At 43.9% G+C, this 20,782-nt stretch overlaps 2 protein-coding genes across 2 annotated transcripts in view; both read right to left on the reverse strand.

The window, feature by feature from the left end:
• Positions 1-11,010, reverse strand: part of kif3a (kinesin family member 3A) — a 16,213-nt gene extending 5,203 nt beyond the window's left edge. Inside the window, exons 1-9 of the mRNA XM_070440151.1 lie at positions 10,843-11,010; positions 9,901-10,183; positions 9,350-9,494; positions 8,974-9,058; positions 8,303-8,408; positions 7,945-8,084; positions 7,184-7,381; positions 3,548-3,722; positions 3,180-3,289 (exon numbers count right to left, since the gene is read on the reverse strand). Of these exons, the coding sequence (XP_070296252.1) occupies positions 3,180-3,289; positions 3,548-3,722; positions 7,184-7,381; positions 7,945-8,084; positions 8,303-8,408; positions 8,974-9,058; positions 9,350-9,494; positions 9,901-10,183; positions 10,843-10,848 (1,248 nt within the window). The 5' untranslated portion in view covers positions 10,849-11,010. The remainder of the gene's footprint in view (positions 1-3,179; positions 3,290-3,547; positions 3,723-7,183; positions 7,382-7,944; positions 8,085-8,302; positions 8,409-8,973; positions 9,059-9,349; positions 9,495-9,900; positions 10,184-10,842) is intronic.
• A 414-nt stretch (positions 11,011-11,424) lies between these two features.
• The window catches only part of LOC112073454 (E3 ubiquitin-protein ligase SH3RF2-like), a 35,331-nt gene continuing 25,973 nt past the window's right edge, over positions 11,425-20,782 (reverse strand). Inside the window, exons 6-12 of the mRNA XM_070440150.1 lie at positions 17,356-17,420; positions 16,476-16,646; positions 15,940-16,226; positions 14,908-15,404; positions 14,463-14,667; positions 14,261-14,366; positions 11,425-12,269 (exon numbers count right to left, since the gene is read on the reverse strand). Coding sequence (XP_070296251.1) covers positions 12,086-12,269; positions 14,261-14,366; positions 14,463-14,667; positions 14,908-15,404; positions 15,940-16,226; positions 16,476-16,646; positions 17,356-17,420 — 1,515 coding nt within the window. The 3' untranslated portion in view covers positions 11,425-12,085. The remainder of the gene's footprint in view (positions 12,270-14,260; positions 14,367-14,462; positions 14,668-14,907; positions 15,405-15,939; positions 16,227-16,475; positions 16,647-17,355; positions 17,421-20,782) is intronic.

The following is a 20,782-nucleotide window of genomic DNA, read 5'->3' on the forward strand; positions in this document are numbered from 1 at the left end:
AGGAGAGATTCTATAGGACGGGGCAGGACAGGGATAGTACTTCTATCTATAGGACTGGCAGGGCAGGCTGGGTACCTTCTATCTACAGGACTGGCAGGGGGAGGCTGGGTACGTTCTATCTACAGGACTGGCAGGCAGGCCTGGGTACCGTATATCTATAAGAGCTGGCAGGGGGAGGCTGGGTACGCTTCTATCTAAGGACTGGCAGGGCAGCCTGGGTACCGTATATCTATAAGACTGGCAGGGAGGCTGGGTACCGTATATCTATAGGACTGCTGGCAGGGTGAGGCATGCAAGCAGGGGAGGTTAAAGTTAGGACTGGCAGGGCGGGCAGGCAGGCAGGGGAGTTTAACATTAGAAGGGGTAGTTGGTTAGCTGTTCCTTGATGTATACAGGCTTTCCTCAGAGTAGGTGTTGATCTAGTGAGCAGGTCCCTTGGTCCAATAAAAGCATTAAGCTATAGGCCTAAAGGCACAACAGATCCTAGATCAGCACTCTCAATCTGAGATGCTTTGTGAATACAAGTCCCTGGAACATATTAACTAGCAACCCTGGTAGGGTTGGTAGTGCAGAGAGCAGGCTGCTCCCCACTCACTAGTCTGAGCCTTGGATTTCTCCTCAGTGGTCTGTTGCCTCTTATAGAGGAGTCTGAGCTACTTGATGCTGCTCGCCCACTGCCTGCAAACACAGAGTAGAGTAGACACTCAACAGGGACATGTCAAACACAGAGAGAGGTGGAAGAGGGGAGGGTGATGGAAGGATGGGGAGAGGAAGATAGGAGAAGAGGAGAGAGAGAGAAAGATTGGGGGATGGGATCCTGTAAAAAGAGCAACAAACCTGGAGGCCAATCAAGCTAAGAGGCCAATCTCTAAATGCTTGATATAACCTGGAGCCAATCCTAAATGCTTTACATAACCTGGAGCCAATCAGCCTAGAGGCCAATCCTAAATGCTTTATATAACCTGGAGCCAATCAGCCTAGAGGCCAATCCTAAGTGCTTTATATAACCTGGAGCCAATCAGCCAATCCTAAATGCTTTATACAACCAGCGACATTAAGCAATGCATGGAGAGTGGATGCACACACACTAGGGCTGGGCGATATTACTTTCATTTGAATGTATATTTTAGTTCCATGTTCCAAAGGCCTGTATAGCAAGAATCAAGGTTAAAAATAACACCAATAGGGAAGTTAAGATTTCAACTCCTCAAATCGCAGGCAGATTTGTAACCAAAACAAGACAGTTAACTGATCAGGTGACCAAGAACAACAGTCAAGGTACTAGCTATACTACAATAGAAGTGTATTAAAGAGTATCAGGAGGTCCCAATAAATATAGTCATACTTTGAGAATGATGTGTGAACGATCGTTCGGACGTGTACAGGGCCTTCAGAAAGTATTCACACCCCTCGACTTTTTCCACATTTTGTTGTTGTTACAGTCTGAATTTTTAAAGGGACTAAATTGAGATTTGTTGTGTCACTGGCCGACACACAACAGCCCATAATGTCAAAGTGGAATGATGTTTCTCAGAAAGTTTTCCAATTTAATTAAAAATGAAAAGCTGAAATGTATTGAGTCAATAAGTGTTCAACCCCTTTGTTATGGCAAAATATCCTAAATATGTTCAGGAGTAAAAATGTGCTTAACAAGTCACATAATAAGTTGCATGGACTCACTCTGTGTTCAATAATAGTGTTTAACATGATTTTTCAATGACTAAATCATCTCTGTACCCACACACATACAATTATATGTAAAGTYCCTCAGTCAAGCAGTGAATTTCAAACACAAATTCAACCACAAAGACCAGGGAGGTTTTCCAATGCCTCACAAAGAAGCCTAACAAAGGAGGGCACCTATTGGTAGATGGGGGGGAAAAAGAAAAAGCAGACATTGAATATCCCTTTGAGCATGGTGAAGTTATTAATTACACTTGCATGGAGCTAAACACAGGCCAAATCCTAGAGGAAAACCTGGTTCAGTCTGCTTTCCACCAGACACTGGGAGATGAAGTCACCTTTCAGAAGGACAATAACCTAAAACACAAGGCCAAATCTACACTGGAGCTGTTTACCAAGAAGACAGTGAATGTTCCTGGATGGCCAAGTTTCAGTTTTGACTTAAATCAGCTTGAAAATCAATGGCAAGACTTGAAAATGGTTGTCAAGTAATGATCGACTTCATATTTGACAGAGCTTGAAGAATGTTGAAAAGAATAATGGGCAGATATTGTACAATCCAGGTGTGCAAAGCTCTTAGAGACTTACCCAGAAAGACTCACAGCTGTAATCACGGCCAAAGGTGCATCTTCAAAATATTGACTCAGGGGTGTGAATACTTATGTAAATGAGATAGTTCTGTATTTATTTATTTATTTTTTATTAAAAAACATGTTTTCACTGTCATTATGGGGTATTGTGTATAGATGGGTGGGAGAAAAACATATTGAATCCATTTTGAATTCAGGCTGTAACAAAATGTGGAATAAATAAAAGGGTGTGAATACATTGAAGGCATGAAACTGTTGGATCTGGGTGTATATCAATTTAGTCTCTGTACTGKGTGTAGTTTCACAGCTTCATCTTTTCCACCTTTTGTCTAACATAAAGGGCAGATGCCATGGTTTGCTCTCACTCTACACGTCTTCTAGGTATTTTTAGTGCGATTATTTAGAAAAGGGGACGCTGACTCATTTAAGGAAATATGCCCACTTTAAATAATCATGTCAAACATCTCGCTGACAACTTTTGGGGCCAATATGTTTTACATGTGGGCGGATAAACCTTTGATGATAGCATCAACCACAAATGGTTAAGATAAGTCTATGTAGAAGCATTCATGCATCAGCTTTTTCCCCCCCTGTTTTTTTAAGAGTGCATCTTTCTGCTGCAATGCTGGAAGCAAGTTTCCATAAACAAACACAACTTCTCTGAAACATATTTATTCATATATTCAGTTTTTAAAAGCATCGGGGGATATTGGGACTGGGGAGCAGTCCTCTGCTGCATCCCAAATAGCATCCTATTCCCTATATAGTGGACTACTTCTAACCAAAGCCCAGTACACTTCAGAAGCCAAGGGCCCTTCCCAGAGAACTAGTACCCTTCAAAGTAGCCTAGTGAACTTCATGAGCCAAAGTACCATTCGCACACTCCTGTTGGGAGAGAGGAAGAACGGCCCCCTTACCTCTCCGCTTCCTTCGTCCCTCTCCTCCTTCTCTTCCCTCGTCATCTCCTTCATCCATCTCTTCTGATCCACTGCCCTCCGACCCGGAGATCTCTTCCCCTGGAACAGCAGAACAGAATTAAGTTCTAAACTCTCCTTAAACCCTAAGTGCAGGCTAACTCTCCTTAAAACCCTTAGTGCAGGCTTACTAAAACGTTTCTCCATTAAGCAATGCCTTTCAGTCTAAGACTAGGAAACAGGAAATTGGCCCTTAAAGTCCTTGGACCGAATCCTAACTTGAACACAGAAGTGGTGTTTGTCATATTACAACTCTGTCCCAAATGAAGACAGCATCAATAGAGAGGACCACTAACTGACCTTCTTGGAGTTTCTTCCTAAGCTCTTCGATCTCCTTCTGGAACTGCCGTAGCAGGGCATCCTTGGGGTCTTCATTGATCCGGGCTTTGTTCTTTGATGTTCTGGCCCGGTTGGCGTAACGCAGCGTGCTGATGGTCTCGTCGTAGTTATAGTCCGCTGGGCCGATGTTCGCACACTGACCGTTGAGAAGGTTTATGACAATACATATCATGACAGAGCAAAACGTTCTTATGAGACAACAGCAAGGAACGAGAGCTTGGTAGACTTAATCAAAATAAATGTAACATTTGTAAATTTATTTATAACAGTGTTCTAATTTGATTCCAGTTGGATGTAATTTTCTAATTTACATCTCCAGGCAACAAGACCTGATAAAATAGCTAACAAAACAGATACACAGACTGAGATAACCTTGTATCTTTATCGGCCTTTTATTACTGTCCTGTCTCTAAACACACTCACAGGCCCCACACACACACTCACGAGCCCTAACCACACACCACACACAGCAGAGCCCTACACACGCACACACACACACACAGAGCCCTACACACACACACAGAGCCTACACACACACACAGAGCCCCACACACACCCACACAGGAGCCGTACACAGACAAACACACAGAGCCCTACACACACACACTCACAGAGCCCTACACCACACAAACACACAGAGCCCTACACACACACACACACACTCACAGAGCCCTACACACACCCAGACCTACACACACACACACACACACACACACACACGAGCCCTACACCACACACACAGAGCCCCACACACCACCCACAGAGCCCTACACCACACACACAGAGCCCTACACACACACACACGACACACACAGAGCCCTACACACACACAACACACACACACACACACACACACCACCACACACACACACACACACACACACACACACACACACACACACACACCCACACACACACACACACACCACACACACACACACACTCACAGAGCCCTACAGACACACACACAAACCCACAGAGCCCTACAGACACACACAGACAGGCCCCACACACACACACACAACACAGAGCCCTACACACACACAGGGCCCTACACACACACACAGGGCCTACACACACACACAGGGCCCTACACACACACACACACATACAGTGGGGCAAAAAAGTATTTAGTCAGCCACCAATTGTGGCAAGTTCTCCCACTTAAAAAGATGAGAGAGGCCTGTAATTTTCATCATAGGTACACTTCAAATATGACAGACAAATGAGGGAAAAAAAATCCAGAAAATCACATTGTAGGATTTTTTATGAATTTATTTGCAAATTATGGTGGAAAATAAGTATTGGTCACCTACAAACAAGCAAGATTTCTGGCTCCCACAGACCTGTAACTTCTATCTTTAAGAGGCTCCTCTGTCCTCCACTCGTTACCTGTATTAATGGCACCTGTTTTGAACTTGTTATCAGTATAAAAGACACCTGTCCACAACCTCAAACAGTCACACTCCAAACTCCACTATGGCCAAGACCAAAGAGCTGTCAAAGGACACCAGAAACAAAATTGTAGACTGCACCAGGCTGGGAAGACTGAATCTGCAATAGGTAAGCAGCTTGGTTTGAAGAAATCAACTGTGGGAGCAATTATTAGGAAATGGAAGACATACAAGACCACTGATAATCTCCCTCGAGTCTGGGGTCTCACGCCAAGATCTCACCCTGTGGGGTCAAAATGATCACAAGAACGGTGAGCAAAAATCAGAACCACACGGGGGGACCTAGTGAATGACCTGCAGAGAGCTAGGACCAAAGTAAAAAGCTACCATCAGTAACACACTACGCCGCCAGGGACTCAAATCCTGCAGTGCCAGACGTGTCCCCTGATTAAGCCAGTACATGTCCAGGCCCGTCTGAAGTTTGCTAAAGAGCATTTGGATGATCCAGAAGAAGATTGGGAGAATGTCATATGGTCAGATGAAACCAAAATATAACTTTTTGGTAAAAACTCAACTCGTCGTGTTTGGAGACAAAGAATACTGAGTTGCATCCAAAGAACACCTATACCTTACTGTGAAGCATGGGGTGGAAACATCATGCTTTGGGGCTGTTTTTTCTGCAAAGGACCAGGACGACTGATCCGTGTAAAGGAAAGAATGAATGGGGCATGTATCGTGAGATTTTGAGTGAAAACCTCCTTCCATCAGCAAGGCATTGAAGATGAAACGTGGCTGGTCTTTCAGCATGACAATGATCCCAAACACACCGCCCGGGCAACAAAGGAGTGGCTTCGTAAGAAGCATTTTAAGGTCCTGGAGTGGCCTAGCCAGTCTCCAGATCTCAACCCATAGAAAATCTTTGGAGGGAGTTGAAAGTCCTGTGTGCCAGCAACAGCCCCAAAACATCACTGCTCTAGAGGAGATCTGCATGGAGGAATGGGCCAAAATACCAGCAACAGTGTGTGAAAACCTTGTGAAGATTTACAGAAAACGTTTGACCTCTGTCATTGCCAACAAAGGTATATAACAAAGTATTGAGATAAACTTTTGTTATTGACCAAATACTTATTTTCCAAAATAATTTGCAAATAAATTCATTAAAAATCCTACAATGTGATTTTCTGGATTTCTTTCTCATTTTGTCTGTCATAGTTGAAGTGTACCTATGATGAAAATTACAGGCCTCTCTCATCTTTTTAAGTGGGAGAACTTGCACAATTGGTGGCTGACTAAATACTTTTTTGCCCACTGTACATACACTCACAGAGCCCTACAGACACACACACACACATACAGGGCCCTACACACACACACAGGGCCAAACAAACACACAGGGCCCCACACCACACACACAGGGCCCCACACACACACACAGGCCCACAACACACACAGGGCCCACACACACACACAGGGCCCCACACACACCACACACAGGTCCCTACAACACACACATAGAGCCCCACACACACACAGAGCCCTACACACACACACAGAGCCCACACACAGGGCCCCACACACAACAGGGCCCTACACACATACACTCACAGAGCCTACACACACACACAACACACACACACACACACACACACACACACTACACACACACTACACACACACACTACACACAAATGGTATTGAACTGACCCTGTATATAGTATGGTATTTAACTGACCCTGTATATAGTATGGTATTGAACTGAGCCTGTATATAGTACGGTATTGAACTGACCCTGTATATAGTACAGTATTGAACTGACCATGTATATAGTACGGTATTGAACTGACCCTATATATAGTACATAGTATTTGAACTGACCCTGTACATAGTATGGTATTGAACTGACCCTGTATATAGTATACTTACGTACTTATTGTGTTCTTCATATTTATTGATTATTACATTGTTGGGTTCTGAGTTGGCAAGAAAGGCATTTCACTGTACTTGTGCATTTGACATTAACTTGAAACTAACGAGTCATTGCTACCATTGACACTAATGGGGTGCCAACACAGAACTAGAATAAAGTAGAACAGGCTGAAATAAAGAAGTCAATGATGCCATAACGGGTGTACTGGCAGCCATTTTGAGTGTACCCATAGCATTAAAGCAGCAGGAAGTAAAAGCAGGACGTGTTGTTAGTTACCATCATGGTCTTGGAGTTTCCCCCCAGTGAGTCCTGCAGCAGGCGGGTGAGTTTAGAGTTTCTGTAGGGGACGTGGGTGCTCTTCCCGTCCACCAGGGCTGAGATGACGTTACCCAGCGTGGACAGAGATAGGTTGATCTTAGTGGCTTCTTTCAGTCGCTGGCCCGTCGCTCCCGTCTTCCCCTGACGCTCAGAACCCTGGGAAAGACAGGGTACAGTGTGGTGGGTTAACTGGTGTTGATGTTTTCTTCTGTTTGCTATGTGGGGGGAGAGAGACAGACAGAGAGACAGAGACAGAGACAGACAGACAGGACAGACAGGACAGACAGGACAGACAGGACAGACAGGACAGACAGGACAGACAGGACAGACAGACAGACAGACAGACAGACAGGACAGACAGACAGACCTTATATAGCCACAGATGCATTGCTATTCCATAATAAATGTTGACTCTGATAAGAACACACTCAACATGCCTTACTGACTTCCTTTAGCAGCCTTTAAAAACTCATCATTGGAGTCAAAATGTTCATAAAGGTCCTGTATTGAAATTCAAATTATAATTCCCATTGCAGAGACTAAGAAGACCCTAGGCAGAGAAATGTATGAAAGTAATCTATACAGATTATGTTCTTATATCTCAAAAAACAGTTAGCAATCATTTTCTTACTCCTGAAAAAGCATCACGTTTCCTCTATGGGAAGATTCCATCTGTTGAGAAAAATTATATTTTTTAATTCTTCAGGTGACTTCCTTACCGCCAGATCCACTAAGTGGAGTTTTCCCATGCGTACGTGCTGGTCTCCATCCACACCCTTCTCACTGCACTCGATGGTGATGGTGAAGATGGCATGAGAGCGAGAGCTGTGTTCATTCATGTTGGTGGAGCCAACCGAGCCTGGGTGGGATAAAGAACACTTTCACAAACATCAAATTGCATTTTCTTGGTTACACTTCATGGTAACTTCCATGAGTGTGGTGTAACCTTTATTCAAGCAGGAAAAGACCCTTGAGGTTATAAACCTCTTTTGTGAGGGAGGCCTGGCGAATGGTATACATGCTCATGAATTTGAATGCTTAGAACAACTTATACAAATGTTTAATGTGAATCTTTACGGTTCTTGTGCCCCATTGTCATAATCCTGTCCATGTCATCAGCGTTGTTCACCACATAACCAGACAGGTCCTTGATGTAAACGCCCACATCTGGCCTCTCCTTCACCTGGCGGTCACACCAACACAAACCAATGATATGAGTTAGGAGCAGGCAATACTCTCTAATTCCTCTTATACATTCATAGCTTAAATTCCCTCCTGGGAACCAACCATGTTATCATGCTCATCTGTATTAGAAACTAAGAAGTGAATTAATGGAGGTTTAAATCGTCTATAGTTCCCTTAACAGAGAACATCCCAAAGTCATGTGCTATGTCCTGTTGTCTCCTTTCAGGAACCAATGACATTGATGTATTATTGACAAACCAATGGAGATTAGTTATGATAAGGAAATCATCTTTAATTCCCTTTCTGGGCCCATAGTATTGTGTCATGTCCTGTTTTGTCCTTCACGGAACCAACAACGTTAGCATACTCCACTTTATCATTTGGTCACTGTGGTCTTCAAATCAAATCCAACCAATAAGCTACTACCTATGAAGGTAGCGCCAGTGTTTTGTGCCTCATATTCTTGTACGGTTCATCTAATGATGGTCATGTTCTTCATTTMTACAGCTGCGTCATACAGCTACTTGCTGCTAAATGAATGGAAGCATCTCATATCCTCTAACCTCCAGCCTCTGCATCTGGTCCTTCCCCAGCAGGTCCCTCACTTCTTCATTGTAAATCTCCAGATAAGACACGCGAACTAAGAACCTGCGGTTGACAGGAAAGGTASTTATTTCAGATCAACCTTCGACTGAGAGACAGTGAGCAACAAGCATGTCAAAAACAGTGCCTGTCTGGTTTTCTTGAATGCCTATGAATGTTCTGTTTTACATTGACTCCAACCAGTGTCTTAACCAGCGTTGCGTGATTGAGGCATTTTGCTCTCCTAGGGGCTGAAAGGAATAAGTCAAGTCAGTCTTATCATGTTGCATCAAACAATTGCCTGGCAATAAACTAGTATTGTTTCATTGTTTTGCCTGTTTGTGTTAATGTCCTTACCGGGTGTCGCCCTCTGCTTTGGCGATGTGGCCGAACACATGAGCAAAGGAGTTGGGGATTATTCCTCTGAGCTCTGGCACTGCCCTCACTCCCTCCATGGTGAACGTCTTTCCTGTCCCTGTCTGTCCGTACGCAAAGATGGTCCCTGGAGTAAACACAGGGTCACTATTAAAACATTAAGGAGGCGGATTTCCAGGGCAGAGATTGAGCCTAGTCCTGGACTAAAAAGCATGCTCAATGGAGAATATCTACTAGGCTTAATCTGTGTCTGGGAAACCGCCCCTACGTGGTGGATGAAACAGCAACACTCCGAATCTGAATACACACTGACAGCACACATCACTACAACTGAATGGAGGCTATCACTTATAAACAATGGGGGTGGGGGGGGCTATGGTGAAAAGGAATTCACAAAAGCCGTCTGATAATAGGCCTGTCATTGTCAGTCAGTCAACACATGCAAGTGTGTCGTTTTACATGGTGTGTCAGCAACAGCAAATGGACAAAGCGTTTCCATCATTCAGATMATTTCAAATCCTCTCTCCACTTACCATTGTAACCCTCTAATACTGAGTCTATGATGGGGCGGGCTGTCAGATTGTAAACGTCCAGCTGTTTGCTGTCTGGTCCGAACACGGTGTCAAACGTGAAGGTCTTGGGGGGTTCGTGGGTAGTCTCTAATTTGTTGACGGTTATGGTYCCTCGGTTCTCATCCACACTGACGGCCTGCTTGTGGCCCATACTCCTCTCCTTCTGGTTCAGCGGGCGACATCGCACAACCACTTTGACGTTGTCCATGATCTCCGGCTTGTCCGATTTGTCCATCTTGTTGCTCTGCAAGGGGGGAATAACTATGCATGATGCCAGCCACCTAGTAGCTACGTGATTTCAGAGCCGATGGCTCAGCATGATGTCATGTAATGCAATATGAAAACACTGCTCATAGCTAACGTTATTAATCTCACCACAGCAAAGGGAGAGATCAAACTGGCTGGCTAACTTGTCTCAATGAATGCAGTTAGCAAGCTAACATTACAGTACAGCTAACGTTAGCAAAGATAGCTAGTTAGGTAGCTAATTAACTGTCAAGATAGTTGAAAGATCTAGTTGCTAGCTCAATGGATGGCCCATCMATACGTGCTGGCACGTAGCTAGCTAGTTAGCTGGCTCGCTACACTGCAATGTATAGCAAGGAAGCTAATGTTAGCATGTTAACTAACCAGCTGCTGCATCGCTATGCACAACGAATAAAACGTAGTTAACACAACAACTTGTCTAGATGCGCTTGCTGCATCCTAGTTTTAACGTGGCTACATCTCTATCAAATATAATGACACTGTCTAAAACAGATTGAAAATAGCTAATGCTAACTCATCCAAAACCCAAGACGAAGCTAACTATAGCAAGGTAAGGTAGTTAGCATCACATCAAAAAAAGAAGGGAGGACCCCTCTGAAAAACACAAATACAGAGAAATACAAAGAGCCCACTTACCGGCATTTTAAAACTTCAGTTTTGATGACTAAATAATATGAGCCAATAGCAAACGCGTTTTGATGGTTTGATGTAAGTGTTTATCTTATCAAAATGATTTAGATGCCAATGCTGTGCCCATTTTCTCCAATGCTGATAACGTTTGTTGTCACCTCTGGACGAATTGAATCTGCGGCTGCGCGGTAAAATGATGGGGGGTATAGCTTGGTATTGTACAGTAAAGTACAGGAGATATGCATAGCTATAGGTGGAGGTAAAAGGCCTAGCTCACTATGTTAATCTTAGTGAACAACGTCACATTTTTGTATTCACCTAAAATGTTAGTTGAAAAACGTTAAGACAAAGAGTAAGATGAAAAACAGAACAGGGGAACATGATCCATGCAACAGCCAACAAAACGAGTCTTTTGCTATAATGTGCCATACATTATTTATTTTCAGCACTCAAAGAGCAGAGAAGGAGAATCCCTTAGAGGACACGTGTGTCTCTTATCAGAAAAGTTTTCAATGTACAGGACAGAACACATACCATGGGTGTGCAGTTATTCAGCAAAATCATGTTGAGAATGTAACAAACGCATGCTATAGTTGACGAAAGCATTGTTTATTACCACTATATGATCATCACTTAATATACATTTAGCCTCTGGTAAAAACACTGTTATTGTTTTTCAAATCTAGACTCTGTGGGCTTTGCAAAGGCACTGAGCAGTGTGTCCTTTAGCTCTTGAATAAAGAAAACTCATTCTTTATGCAAAACATTGGTCTGAGGTGGTTTTGTGTAACGGATTGGTAAAAATAACTGTATACAGTAGGTCTATGTGCAACTCATGCTTCTGCACATCAAAATATACACAAATATATCTTAGAAGCGTGTAGTTATGTGTCTACAGTTTAAAACAGGTCCAAGGAATCTCAAGGGGAAAAATGTTTCCCTTTGTATTTGGTCACTATATGGCAGTAATATAATATATTATTTTCAACCCACATAAAATACATACGCACACTCTCCCACAGATTTGGCATCTCGTTTGGCAGTGTCAACAGGTGGAGATCCATAGAAATAGAATTTCTAGAATGGACATTCCTTTTCAAGTCAACGTTAAGTGATGAGGTGGGCCGGCGGCCATATTGAGTGTACCCATGAGTCTATCAGTTGTATATCAAATAAGGAGCTTCCCCCATTCTAATCATTCTATTTCTATGTGAAAAACACACATATAATAACTAAACACTACAGGCCGTCAACTGAACCGGTCTAGGAACTGTAGAACACCGCTATGGAAGAGGCCCGTGTGGCCACTGCTCTCCTGGGTGAGCAGAACCCGTCCTGCGGGGCCGATGTCTATGAAGCAGGACAGGCTCACCCTGCATAGGTCAGCTATTTCTGACTCTGTCTGGGCCTGGTAGGACGTCGCTACTCTGTGTCTGGGGGGGGGGGGGGGATAGAGAAAGGGGAATGAGTGGAAGAGAGAAAGAGATTGTCCCTTCTTCAGGACCCTGTCTTTCAAAGATAATTTGTAAAAATCAAAATAACTTCACAAATCTTCATTGTAAAGGGTTTAAACACTGTTTCCCATGCTTGTTCAATGAACCATAAACAATTAATGGACATGCACCTGTGGAACGGTCCTTAAGACACTAACAGCTTACAGACGGTAGGGAATTAAGGTCACAGTTATGAAAACTTAGGACACTAAAGAGGCCTTTCTTCTGACTCTTAAAAACACCAAGAGAAAGATGCCCAGGGTCCCTGCTCATCTGCGTGAACGTGCCTTAGGCATGCTGCAAGGAGGCACGAGGACTGCAAATGTGGCCAGGGCAATAAATTGCAATGTCCGTATTGTGAGACGCCTAAGACAGCGCTACAGGGAGACAGGATGGACAGCTGATCRTCCTCGCAGTGGCAGACCATGTGTAACAACACCTGCACAGGATCGGTACATCCGAACATCACACCTGCAGGACAGGTACAGGATGGCAACAACAACTGCCTGAGTTACACCAGGAATGCATAATCCCTCCATCAGTGCTCAGACTGTCCTCAATAGGCTGAGAGAGGCTGGACTGAGGGCTTATAAGCCTGTTGTAAGGCAGGTCCTCACCAGACATCACTGGCAACAACGTCGCCTATGGGCACACACCCACCGTCGCTGGACCAGACAGAACTGGCAAAAAGTGCTCTTCACTGACGAGTCGCGGTTTTGTCTAACCAGGGGTGATGGTCGGATTCGTGTTTATTGTCGAAGGAATGAGCGTTACACCGAGGCCTGTACTCTGGAGCGGGATCGATTTGGAGGTGGAGGGTCCGTCATGGTCTGGGGCGGTGTGTCACAGCATCATCGGACTGAGCTTGTTGTCATTGCAGGCAATCTCAACGCTGTGTGTTACAGGGAAGCCATCCTCCTCCCTCATGTGGTATCCTTCCTGCAGGCTCATCCTGACACGACCCTCCAGCATGACAATGCCACCAGCCATACTGCTCATTCTTTGCGTGATTTCCTGCAAGACAGACAGGAATGTCAGTGTTCTGCCATGGCCAGCGAAGWGCCCAGATCTCAATCCCATTGAGCACGTCTGGGACCTGTTGGATCGGAGGGTGAGGGCTAGGGCCATTCCCCCCAGAAATGTCTGGGAACTTGCAGGTGCCTTTGTGGAAGAGTGGGGTAACATCTCACAGCAAGAACTGGCAAATCTGGTGCAGTCCATGAGGAGGAGATGCACTGCAGTACTTAATGCAGCTGGTGGCCACACCAGATACTGACTGTTACTTTTGATGTTGAGCCCACCTTTGTTCAGGGACACATTATTCCATTTCTGTTAGTCACATGTCTGTGGAACTCGTTCAGTTTATGTCTCAGTTGTTGAATCTTATGTTCATAGAAATATTTACACATGTTTGCTGAAAATAAACACAGTTTTTTTTACCTTTATTTAACAAGGCAAGTCAGTTAATAACATATTCTTATTTACAATGACAGCCTAGGAACAGTGGGTTACTGCTTTGTTCAGGGGCAGAACAACAGATTTAAAAAAWAATAATAATAATAATTTTAACCTTGTCAGCTCAGGGATTTGATCTTGCAACCTTTCGGTTACAAGTCCAACACTCTAACCACTAGGCCAACTGCAGCCCCCAAAAAATAAGTGTCCTCTCAGTGCAGTTGACAGTGAGAGGACGTTTCTTTTTTTTCTGAGATTATTTGCCATTTAGCAGATGCTTTTTTTCAAAGAGACTTATAGTCAAGCGTATATTTTACGTATGGKGTGGCCCCAGCGGGAATTGAACTCACGACCCTTGTGATGCAAGTGAGCCACAGAGGACCACCATCACATACAGAATACAGAAATCCTACTTCCTGAAGCCAGACACTAAGCAGGCCAGTTTGTGAAAAAGGAGGTGCTGGTTCCTCTCTTACCTGCTAGGGCTGCTGGACCGTATTGACGCAGATGGTGCTGATGATGATAATGAAGAGGTAGGTTTCTGATTGGAAGTCAGAACATCAGAGGGGTTTGTCTCCAGACCTTTCCTAAGAACAGGAGCCTTGCCTTCTTTCAGTATGATCCCAGGCCCGTCTCGCCCCAGTGTGAGTGATGGAGCNGAGGGGTTTGTCTCCAGACCTTTCCTAAGAACAGGAGCCTTGCCTTCTTTCAGTATGATCCCAGGCCCGTCTCGCCCCAGTGTGAGTGATGGAGCCCAGACCTCCAGGGGAGGKGGACMWGGSYGRGYACTGGMGGGRGGCTGGCTACCCGAGGGCAGGGAGGTGGTCCTGGGCCGTGGTGGAGGGGAATCAGGCTGGGTCAGGAACCGCACTGACTTGGTGGGCTGAGGGATAAAACACATACACAATGTTGGCATTATGATACAGTAGTGGAATAGGAATACAGATGATTGATGCTGGATATAGCAGACAGTGGCAGTCAGCATTTGCTACGTGAATGAGTTCATGGTAAGAGAGAATTTCAAAATAAATAAAAACGAAATAGAAGTCAAAGTAGACATGAAACCAGTCAACTCTCCCTCTAAGCTACTTAATATGATCTAGAAGGCAGGTGTGYGTGTTACCTTCTCTGTGTTGTTCTTGAGGGCGTCTGGTCTCACTAGGATAGAGTGTATGGAGTGCTGACCATTCGATGCTGCTTGTCTCGTCTTCAACACCTCAACGCTGTGCGTTACAGCGTTACACCTCGTCTCCAACACCTGCCTATCAAACASCTCTCTGGCAGCAGTGTCCCTGTCCTTCATAAAACTACCACTAGGGGGCGCTGGCCCTTCAGACATCCAGGCCAGAGATCTGTAGTGATTGGGCAGGATGCTCATGTGTTGTTTCTTCCTGAGCAGAGCAGGGGAGAAGCCAGGGCCCTGGATGTGGCTAAAGTTCTGGCTGTGAGATTGGGACTGAGAATGGGGCTGAAGGCCTGAGGTGGCGGTGGTAGTGTGGGGGTAGTGGTTACTGCACTGGGACGAGCTCTGGGACGAGCTCTGACTGTGGGTCTGGGATTGAAGGGCTGAGCTGGATGAGATGGTGGTGTGGGGGTAGTGTTTTCCCCGCTGAGATGAGCCTGAGAGGACATGAAACATACTTTGAAGTCACTCAAAATGGATCCTTGTCAAATCAACGCAATGTAATTTCCACTGCACTGTTCTGGGTTCCACATTGTACGATCTGACATATCAACTAGAATAGACAGGTTTAATATCTCTGACTGGTCAATGCTGAATAGAGAAGCCTTCTTTACAGGTTTAATATCTCTGACTGGTCAATACTGAATAGAGAAGCCTTCTTTAACAGGTTTAAATAAATCTTCTGACTGGTCATTCTGAATAGAGAAGCCTTCTTTACAGGTTTATATCTCTGACTGGTCAATACTGAATAGAGAAGCCTTCCTTTACAGGTTTAATATCTCTGACTGGTCAATACTGAATAGAGAAGCCTTCTTTACAGGTTTAATATCTCTGACTGGTCAATACTGCATAATGTTAGGATAATAACCAATCAACATGCTTGAGACTGAGAATAAAGCACTATGGAACTGTGGAACCACCCAACACCTGAAAAGTGAACTTTGTAGAGTTACAAACTTCCTTCACTCTTACCTCTGTGTGAACGATGGAAGACCCTCCTCACTGTGTCCCATCCCTCCGAGCCCACCCCATGCAGGGATTGTCTCGTGGCGCCGCCTGATGATATCATAGGCTGCGTGGCCATGGATACAGACGGCTGCGGAGCCCGTTGTCCAGTAGAGTAACTAGTTCCATCTGAGTTGACCCTGTCGAGAGCTAGAACCACCGCTGGCGTTTTGGAGGACGAGGAGGTTCTTTTTCCAGAGACTGTACCAGGGCCTGCCGTCACTGCCTTGGAATCCAAGAGCCTGGCAGAGGTTCTGTGGCAGGCAGGGAATAAATAGATATTGGTGTCAAAATCAATAAATGAGGTGTCCATGACACAAATGAAAGTCAAAAAAGATGGAACCATTGTAGGAAAGTAGTGTCACTGATGACCCTCACATCAGCTAACAGAAAGGCTGATCCCTCTGATAACTTTAACCACAGCATTACAATCCAAATAACAATTGCCACTCGTTTCTCACGGTCTGCGTAATGAAACCGGCAGAAATAGCTCTCCCGCTTACCTGAGGACAGGTGTGACGTAGTTGCCGGGCAGGATGCCCACTTTGCCCGTCCGTAGAGAGAGGCCTCTGAGCCAGCCCTCCTTAAACTTCCCATACACCCCCACCATCTCCCCCTTCCTCAGCTCCAGTTCCTCAGAACGACGGGGCTTGTAGGAGTACAGCGCAGCACACCTGAAGAACAGAGTACATGTTAGGTTACAACAATCTCACATACAGTGCATTCGGAAAGTATTCAGACCCCTTCACTTTTTCAAAATGTTGTTACGTTACAACCTTATTCTAAAATCTATTCAATAATTTTCTCCCCTCACCAATCTAAACACAATACCCCATAATGACAAAGCGAAAACAGTTTTTTTGAATTTTGTGGACATTTATTAAAAATGAAAAACAGAAATACCATATTTACATAAGTATTCAGACCCTTTGCTATGAGACTCAAAATTGAGCTCAGGTGCATCATGTCTAAATTGATCATCCTTGAGATGTTTCTATAACTTGATTGGAGTCCACCTGTGGTGAATTCAATTGATTGGACATTATTTGGAAAGGCACACACCTGTCTATATAAGGCCCCACAGTTGACAGTGCATGTCAGAGCAAAAACCAAGCCATGAGGTCAAAGGAATTGTCCGTAGAACTCAGAGACAGGATGTTTTTCAGCAGCAGGGACTGGGAGACTAATCAGGATTTAGGGAAAGATGAACAAAGCACAGAGTACAGAGAGATCCTTGATGAAAACCTGCTCCAGAGCGCTCACAAAGGTTCACCTTCCAACAGGACAACAACCCTAAGCACACAGCCAAGACAACGCAGGAGTGGCTTTGGGACATGTCCTTGAGTAAGACCAGCTAGAGCCCGGACTTGAACCTGATCTAACATCTCTGGAGAGACCTGAAAATAGCTGTGCAGCTGTCCATCCAAACTGAGAGAGCTTGAGAGGATCTGCAGAGAAGAATGGGAGAAACTCTCCAAATACAGGTGTGCCAAGCTTCTAGCAAAAATGTAAAAACAACTATTTATGGGGTATTGTGTGTAGATTGATAAGCAAAAAAATAATGTAATAATTTTTTGAATAAGGCTGTAACGTAACAAAATGTGGAAAAAGTCAAGGGGTCTGAATACTTTCTGAATGCACTGTAGATACAGACACACTGTAATGAAGTCACTGTAGATACAGACACACTGTAATGAAGTCACTGTAGATACAGACACACTGTAATGAGGTCATCCATGTTAGTCCATGGAATAGTCCAGTGGTTCAAAGCTGATGGGAGTTTCTAGGCGGCGAACGCTGGCATCAGCGGAGATTTTACTACGATTTTTTACTACTGATTTACTCCATAGTACTTACTACGTTAACCTACGTTACTCTAATGTTTCTCCAGTAATCACCACTGAGGAAGAGCTGCGAGTGGAAGACTGTTCGATGGTCCGGCTGAGGGACGGGGTCCTGGGGGCTGATCAGAGCCATGTGATTGGTGGGAGGAGCCTTCACACCCTACTCATCTTCAACTCTCGCCTATAGAAACAAGTAGGAAGACCAGGGTGTAAATATTGTTACGCCATAGAGTGTTGTCCTCTCACCCTAAGAAACAGAGAGAAGACCAGGGTAGAATATGTATACGGCCAGTAGAGTGTTTCTTCCTCTCACCCTACAGAAACAGAAGCAGAAGACCAGGTGTAAATATGTATAACTGCATAGAGGTGTTCTTCCTCTCACCCTAAGAAACGAGAGGAAGACAGGGGTAAATATGTATATGCCATAGAGTGTTCTTCTCCACCCTAACTAGAAAAGAGGAGAAGACCAGATGTAAATATGTATACTGCCATAGAGTGTTCTTCCTCTCACCCTATAGGAAACAAGAGGAAAAGACCAAGGATGTAATATGTATACGCCATAAGTGTCTTTCCTCTCCCCTCTAGAAAGAAAAAAACAGAGGAGAGGAAGACCAGGATGTCAATATGTAACTCCATAGTCTTCGTCCTCTCACCCAAGAAACACAGTAGGAGGAAGCACCAGGGATGTAAATATGTATACGGCCATAGAGTGTTCTTCCTCCTCAACCATACAGAAACGAGAGGAAGACCAGGGTGTAAATATGTATACGCCAATAGAGTGTTCTCCCTCTCACCCCAGAAACAAAGGAAAAACAGGATGTTAAATATGTATACTGCCATAGAGTGTTCTTCCTCTCACCCTATAGAAACAAGAGGAAAGACCAGGTGTAAATATGTATACTGCCAAGAGTGTTCTTCCTCTCACCCTACAGAACAGAGGAGAAGACCAGGATGTAAATAGTATATACTTGCCATAGAGTGTTCTTCCTCTCACCCTATAAAACAGACAGAAAAGACCAGGGTGGTAAAAAATAGTATACTGCCATAGAGTGTTCTTCCTCTCACCCTACAGAAAACAGAGGAGGAAAGACCAGGATGTTAAATATGTATATCTGCCATAGAGTGTTCTTCCTCTCTACCCTATAGAAACAGAAGAAGAAGACCAGGTTGTAAATATTATTACTGCCATAGAGTGTCTTCTCTCACACCTACAGAAACAGAGGAGGAAAGACCAGGATGAAAAAGTATACTGCCATTAGAGTTCTTCCTCCTCACCCTATAGAAACAGAAGAGGAAGACCAGTGTAAATATGTATACTGCCATAGAGTGTCTTCCTCTCACACCTAATGAAAACAGAGAGGCAAAGACCAGATGTAAATATGTATACTGCCATAAGTGTTCTTCCTCTCACCCTATAGAACAGAGAGAAAGACCAGTGAAATATGTATACTGCCAGGAGTTTCTCCTCTCAACCCTACAGAAACAGAGGAGAAACCAGGAGTAAATATGTATACGCCATAGTGTTCTTCCTCTCACCCTATAAAACAGAGGGAAAGACCAGGATGTAAATATGTTATACGCCATAGGTCTTCCTCTCACCTATAGAAAACAGAGGAGAAAACCAGGATGTAAAATGTTATCGCCATAAGTGTCTTCCTCTCACCCTATAGAAACAGAGGAGAAAACCAGAATGAAATAGTATACTGCCATAGAGTTTTCCTCTCACCCTAAGAACAGAGGAGAAAACCAGGATGTAAATATGTATACTGCCATAGAGTTTCTTCCTCCACCCTATAGAAACAAGGAGAAAGACAGATGTAAAAATGTATACTTCCAATAGTGTTTCTTCCTCTCACCCTAAAAACAAGGAGAAAACCAGATGTAAATATTATACTCCATAGTTTCTTCCTCTCGACCTATAGAAACAAGGAAAAACCAGATTAATATGTATACTGCCATAGTGTTCTCCTCTCACCCTATAGAAACAGAGGAGGAAGACAGATAATGTAATACGCCATATGTTCTTCCTCTCACCCTATAGAGAAAAGAAAAGAATTCAAAACAGTAAATCGAGAAGATATCATGTAAACGACAGAGGATGACTGAGATGCCCTCATATTAAATGTGAAAAAAGGGCATTTATTGTATAAGGAGAAATAAAGCGAACTTTAAAGCAGGACTGCCAGAAAAGGAGAACCCTGGGGAGAACAGAAACAGGAAACAGGAAATAGACAGACATAAACCTGTTTGATTTTAAAAGAAGGATATGAATGCAGGTCATTGAATTTAGTCACTCTTTGACAGGCATCCCTTTTGATTTAAACAAACAATTACATACATGTTTGCCCAATGCCAAAACATTCAGAGATAAAGGTGAACCATTTTGCGTACCCCACCATTTTTTATGTATTTATTTATCTCACCTGATTTAACCAGGTAAGCCGGTTTGAAGACAAGTTCTCATTTACAACTTTTGACCTGCCAAGATAAAGCAAAGCAGTGCCGACAAAAACAACAAACACAGAGTTACACATAAACAAAACGTACATCCAATAACACAATAGAAAAATATATAAAACAGTGTGTGCAAATGTATTTAACGATTAGGGATAAGGCAATAAAACAGGCCATAAGTGGCGAAATAATTACAACTTAGCAATTAAACACTGGAGTGATAGATGTGCAGAAGATGAATGTGCAAGTAGAGATACTGGGGAGCAAAAAAAATAAAAATATGGGGATGAGGTAGTTGGGTGGGCTATTTACAGCATGGGCTATATACCAGGTGCAATGCATCGGTAAACTGCTCTGACAGCTGCGTGCTTAAAGTTAGTGAGGAGATATGCATCTCCAACTTCAGTGATTTTTGCAATTCGTCCAGTCATGCAGCAGAGAACTGGAAGAAAGGCTTCAACTAGCCTACCTGGTACAATAAAGTGTGAAATAAATAAAACAAAATTAATTCA

Source organism: Salvelinus sp. IW2-2015, unplaced genomic scaffold (genome assembly GCF_002910315.2).
Source record: "Salvelinus sp. IW2-2015 unplaced genomic scaffold, ASM291031v2 Un_scaffold2266, whole genome shotgun sequence".
Lineage (NCBI taxonomy): Eukaryota > Metazoa > Chordata > Actinopteri > Salmoniformes > Salmonidae > Salvelinus > Salvelinus sp. IW2-2015.